Consider the following 6,188-nt stretch of genomic DNA (forward strand, 5'->3'; position numbering starts at 1 on the left):
ATATTATACGGCCTATTTATTAATTTTAAATATGTATTTAAATAATATTTTTGTGTGGTTGGTACTTCCAAAGCAGGTCAGTTGGGTCAATACATACATAATAAGACAATACTAAATAGGTCTAATTTTAAGATGATCCGATTAAACAATTAGAACAAAATAAAAGAAAACAAAAATTTAAAGTAATATTATATAAGCATAAGTATACAGTATTAACAGATAATAAATAGAAAACCTTTAAACAAATAAATACTTGATAAATATACATGTTTAAAATTTACTGCCAAAATGATAATGATCATATTCAATAAAATATTTATACATGTAAATATAAATGAAATACATTATAATTATTTAATATATGTCATAAATTAATCATATATATAATACCATTCTTTTTTTATATCAATTTATCATTTCACATTAAATACAATTTCTGATATCAGACTTTTTCAATATATAATGGAATATAATAAATACAAATACATGTCACTAATATGGCTGCTAAATGACCTTGACCTAAAATGGCTGTCATAATGACCTCTGATGAAATACTGTAGTTCCAATCAAAAATTGAATTTTGTGAGCTTATGTATGATTTTGCTGTAAAACACGACCACTTACAAACTATTAAGATATTCTGCGTATTTAACAGAGAAATGAAATTGAATGACCTTAAATGACCATCTGGCCATGTCACAAGTGCTCTAAATCCTTGACCATGAAAATATATTTTTAGACATCATAATTCTTATTGAAGTTGTTTAAAAGCCGATATAATAATATATATAGGTTTTGCGTGGCCGCCAGAATGACCTCGAATGAAATATTGTAGTAAAAAATTTGAATTCTGAGAGCCTGGGTATGATTCTAATGTAAAATTTGACAATTACGTAATTTTAAAGATACCATACAATATTTGACCTTGAATGACCTTAAATGACCCATTTGTGGCAATCTGACCAGGTCAAAAATGATATAATGGTATTCCTCGATCATATAAACATACTCTTAGACATTAGAATTATAATTCAAAGTGATTTAGAAGCGGAGATGTAAATAAACATAGGTTTTATAAGGCTACCATTTTGAAATGGTGGTTCCTACCAAAAATTGAATGCTATGACCATAAGGAGCATGCAAAAAAAAAATTGGTGCTTTTGTCCGGAACGTCAACATTAATTCCAAATATGGCCCTACCTAAGCTGCCGTACTACTAAGGATCATTCCTGGTAAATTCGAGCTCAATTGGGCTTTTTTGAAAATTTGACCCAGATGACCCCTATACAACCACTGATGGCAGACAGGGGTGTAGGAGGTGTCACTGGTTCTTAATTATCAAATTTGATTGAATTCAGTTCAATCGTTTGCCATTAGTAACATTTTGAATCTTTGACCTATGAACTTTGACATATGGGGTGAAGAGTATTTTTTCGTGTTTAGAAGGTCTTAAGGATCATTCCTAGTAAATCTGAGCTCAATTGGGCTATTTTGAAAATTTAACCCCGATGACCCGTATGTGACCCCTGATCCCAGACTGGGGTGTAGGAGGTGTCGCCGGTTCTTAATGATGAAATTTGATTGAATCTGGTCCAATAGTTTGCCATTATTAGCATTTTGAAATGTTACTAGAGAGAACAAAAGAATAACCTTTTAATGACCTTTGACCGTAAATCGCTGAATACCATAAAGACCCTACCTTATGCCAATACATATGTGCGCAGGACAAGACTGTGCTATGTTATTTACAGAAGAAGTCGTTTTCATTTATAGAAAGTTTTTTTACCATAAGGACCTCTATGTGACCTTTGACCCCAAGCAGTGAACACCCCATGTATGAGAGGTGTCACCGATTATACTGACCAGGTTTGGTTAAAATCGGCACAACCGTTTGGCACTAGTAGCGTTTTGAAATGTTGCCAGAAAAAAGATAAAAATTACCCTTTAATGACCTTTGACCCCTTATCCCTGAACACCCCCATAGACCCTGTCTTATGCTAATGTATATGTGCAAGGGACAAGACTGTGCTACGTTATTTGTGAGACAAGTAGGAGTAGTCTTTTATACGATTTTTGGTTTTTTGACACTACCCGCTTTGTGACCTTTGACCCAGGGGCGGCGCCAGAGGGGCTGGGGGACCATTTTGCATGTCTCATCAGTTTATGTATTTGTTGTCGTGTATAGATTTTTAAAATATTTTTAAAATTTTTAGTGCCTGGTGGTTTTAATGTCTGTTCCAAGTTTTTCTCTTGCCTTTTATAATGTGTATTTTTTTGAATTTGTAAAATTGTTACAATTCAGTCTTTAATACTGCAATTACAATTATTTTTGAATAAAATACTTTTATGAATGAAATGAATGAATGAATACATCGTGATAGTTGAAGAAACCTCGACCATGACAGATTTCATGCAAAATTTCCAAAATATAGAATTTCACTTTCAAGAATGAGGATTTGAAAATAAATTAGATTGTTACATTGCATACTCTTTGTTTCTTGCTTTATTCAAAATGTTTTGGTTTTGGAAGCTGATGTCAACATTAGAAAGCATAGCCTACATGAAGTCATATTATAGTAACTCGATGCCTTTCAAATAAGTAATAAAAATTCGCCATAATTCATCAAATATCCGTGGCTGGACCCCCACCGGGGGCCCTGGGCGCCCCCTGGCCCCCAGCCAAGTGAGACTCGATTCGCTCCACTAGCCCCCCCCCCCCATCGGGGCCTTTAGCCCTCCGTCGGGCAGGTCCTGGCGCCACCCTTGCTTTGACCCCAAGTTGTGAACAACACATAAATGGGAGGTGGCACCGGTCCTACTAAACAAGTTTTAATTAAATCGGTCCAGTAGTTTGCAACTAGTAGCCTTTTAAAATGTTGCCAGGAAGAAATAAAGAAGAAACTGCTCGGAAACTGAACCCAGTCAGCAGCATGCTGACTGGGTAATAAAAAGTGCAATACCCGGCAACTCGTGGAAATATGATTAGGCCTAGAGTATTATTCATATTATTGTTTCGGGTGGCAAAGGGCTTCGGTGGAAAGGGTGCACATAGCAGTTGGAAGCATTTTGCAAGTGGTATGGCCATTATAAGAAATAAGAGCTGAAGGTAGTAGTGGGGGTGGGCGTGGCCCTTAACAAATCTGGCTGCTAAACTGCAGATTTATTACATGCACGGATCGGGATTTAAAGTTATTGGGGTTTGAGTGCACACCCGCCTTATGCCTACCCCATCACCATGATGGTGAACAACTTTTTTTTTGGCACCTCTTGATGTCCAGAAACCCTGCTGGCAACCTGTGGATCTGCTACTACCCTTTCCCCCGAGGAGAAGCTACAATATTTCAAATTAGCATGGAGATAGAGACTATACCCTCCTCAGCCCCACCATGGTTGGGATGAGGTGGGGAATTTTAGAAAAAATAAATTGGCAGCTCTAGACGCCAGAAAGTGACACACACTTGTAAAGTTAAGTGGGGATATTGATACTTATTCAACCCAACCAACACGGTTGGCCGACTGATGCAAACACATTTTGAAAAAAATATGGCATATCTAGATTTCAAGAAATAGCAGTAGCAACCTGAACGTAGCTACATATTTCAACCCCATGAATATGGGGCAGACACAAGATTTGAAGTTAATGGAAGTGGAGGATACGATCCATCTTGGCTCCACCATGGTTGAAAAAATGACTCCTCTGCCGGGAAATAGGACATGTGGATACTTTAGACAAAATGGATGTTCTTCACTTTAAGTGGTTTAAATTTAGAATGCAAGAAATCAGGGCCGGTTTGAACCGTACCTTTGTGTAGTGAATACAGTTTAGCCGACTTCAACCCCCAAAATTTTAAATAGTTTATTGTTATTAAATTTTATACCTCTAAACATTTTCAAAATTTATAATAATTACTAACATGTAGGATTGTTAAAAAATCTTAATGTACATAGGATACAAAAGAAGCGCATGGTGGAATTTTATTTAAATGTATAACAAAAAAAAAGACAATGTGATGCGAACATTAATAATAAATTCATACATATTATCGTTATGTATTTATTTTAAAATATTTGAATTGAGAAAAAGTGGTGAGGCCAAAGCCGGTGCGATTCCAACGGCTCTGTGGTCAAACCCACACCATGTAATTGTGATTGACCCACTTGCATCAATAAGAAAATCGGAAAATAATTCATAAGAATTTTTTTTTTTTTTTGTAAAAAATACATGCAAATACACCGCAAACCTCCAACAACACCGCGAACCACATCCAAGTCCTTTAATTATGAATCTCATTAAAAAATAATAATTTGATGTTCATAACAATTTATTTTTTGCAGGGTTTAGCAATACCCAGATTAAAGTTAAACATTTTTGGAAATTGTGATTCCACTTCCTTGAAATTGAGGGTGAGTGTCTGAGTGATTCGGTTACATCTAAATTATTTTAGTATTAAAAATGCATGATTTATTGATTAAATTATACCTATTTTTCAACATTTAAATGAAAAAAAAATTATTAATCACTTTTTTTTTATCTATATGGATATATAATTCTTGCAAAAAGTAAAATATAAATTGCAATTTATTTGATGTTAGATTCTTTTTAAAAATTAAATTATTCCTCTTTAAACAAAAAGATCAGTTTTCATACAGAATTATATCATTTTTACGTACATATCATTTTGGACCATTTTTACAGGGACCATTTTTTACCTACATTCCTTTTATTCCAGTACCAGAAATTAAAACAAAAGATAACAAAATAATATATTACCTGAAATTTTACAATTTAGAGTTTATGCAATGAAACTAAAGATGTATTGTCTGAATTTATGGAACAAGCAAGTTTTCAATATTAGCAGAGTCAATTACCTGGACGTTCATTTGGGTCATCAGGCAAAAAGCTGCTGGTTTAAATGATATTTATGTATTTGGAGTTTCTAAACTGAGGAATATGTCCTGTCTGATCTTGTAAAGTCCTCGTTGAAAATCCTTATACACCAAACAGTAGATGAATGGATTGATAGTGAGATTTAATTCCAGAAACATCACACTCAGCTCATGAAATATATAATTATAATTATCTGATATGAAATAAATGAAGTAAAAAACAGAGAATGGAGTTACTGTAACAATATAAACAGATGCAATTAGGATCAGTGTACTCAACAGGTCAGACTTGAACGTCTGAACTCGTCCAAAATTTCTGGGTTGCGATTCAGACGAAGGCTGTTGGCTAACTGTTCGTTTCTTCCGTAATTTTAACATCATTCGTACGTAACAGTATAGCATAATGCAAACAGGTATCATCCAATTGACAACAATTGATAATACACCAGTGCCTGCGTTGATTTCCGTAGGTTTACATTCTTTCACAGTAGGGTGTATATCCGCGTGTATTGGGATACTCCCTGTTAGAATTAAACCGATGACATGGGGGCTAATGAGCGATAGGTACCTAAATTTTCCGTCCAAAGATTTCTGGCGATACAACAATGGGTGTACGACGGCAGTATAACGTTCAATTGTAAGCATAACAAAATTGAATGTTGATGTCGCCGACGTGTACACAAAAAGAAATTGCATTTTACAGAATATGGTTCCACCAGTGCCATCAGGAACATCAGTGTTGTAGAAGATCAAAAACATCACAGAGCCGGTCAGATCAATCACAGTCTGATGGAGAAGTAATTTCCGTGAGAGTGACTTTTTGTAAGTTTTGTTGTAGATGAACACAAACATGACAATGGAGTTCGCGATGATACCAGTACAAGCCAACATCAAACGGACTAAGACCAACACCAAGGGATCGTGCAGTTCTGTGCGAGCTGACGTATTATTCGTTAATACATCCATATGTTTTCCGCAGTCTTCCACTGGCAAAGTAGTAGATAATTTAACAGGAATGTTTGTGAAAAAAATTGTCGTAATCTTGTGTATAATTACAATTTTTTCTAGTACGAAACTAGTACGAAAAAAGTTTCTGAAGCTGTCCACTTTCACCTAACTTTCATCACTTGATTACGATAGTCTCAGAAACCAAGCGGTTATGTTAAAGCCATGATAAATATTCGCTGTATTCGACTTGTTCTTAAACCACGCCCAACTGCGCAGTGGTAAAATCCTACTTAACGAAGACGATCAGTCGAATAGAAAACTGGTAAATACTCGACGAAACAAAATGGTTGCAG

General features: G+C 35.1%; 1 protein-coding gene across 1 annotated transcript; it reads right to left on the reverse strand.

Annotated features, from left to right (window-relative positions):
• Nucleotides 1–4,801: 4,801 nt before the first annotated feature.
• LOC117119541 (kappa-type opioid receptor-like) lies at nucleotides 4,802–5,853 on the reverse strand. Its single transcript, XM_033264365.1, has one exon. It carries the CDS (start codon nucleotides 5,851–5,853, stop codon nucleotides 4,921–4,923), a length of 933 nt encoding a protein of 310 aa, XP_033120256.1. The 3' UTR covers nucleotides 4,802–4,920.
• Nucleotides 5,854–6,188: the final 335 nt, after the last annotated feature.

This window comes from Anneissia japonica, unplaced genomic scaffold (genome assembly GCF_011630105.1).
Source record: "Anneissia japonica isolate Jap-2015-1 unplaced genomic scaffold, ASM1163010v1 scaffold42976_len16926_cov104, whole genome shotgun sequence".
In the NCBI taxonomy this organism is placed as follows: Eukaryota; Metazoa; Echinodermata; class Crinoidea; order Comatulida; family Comatulidae; genus Anneissia; species Anneissia japonica.

Bases quoted from the DNA above. Each gene is read 5' to 3' on its own strand.
- LOC117119541 (XM_033264365.1), bottom strand. From the start codon at position 5,853: ATGGATGTATTAACGAATAATACGTCAGCTCGCACAGAACTGCACGAT.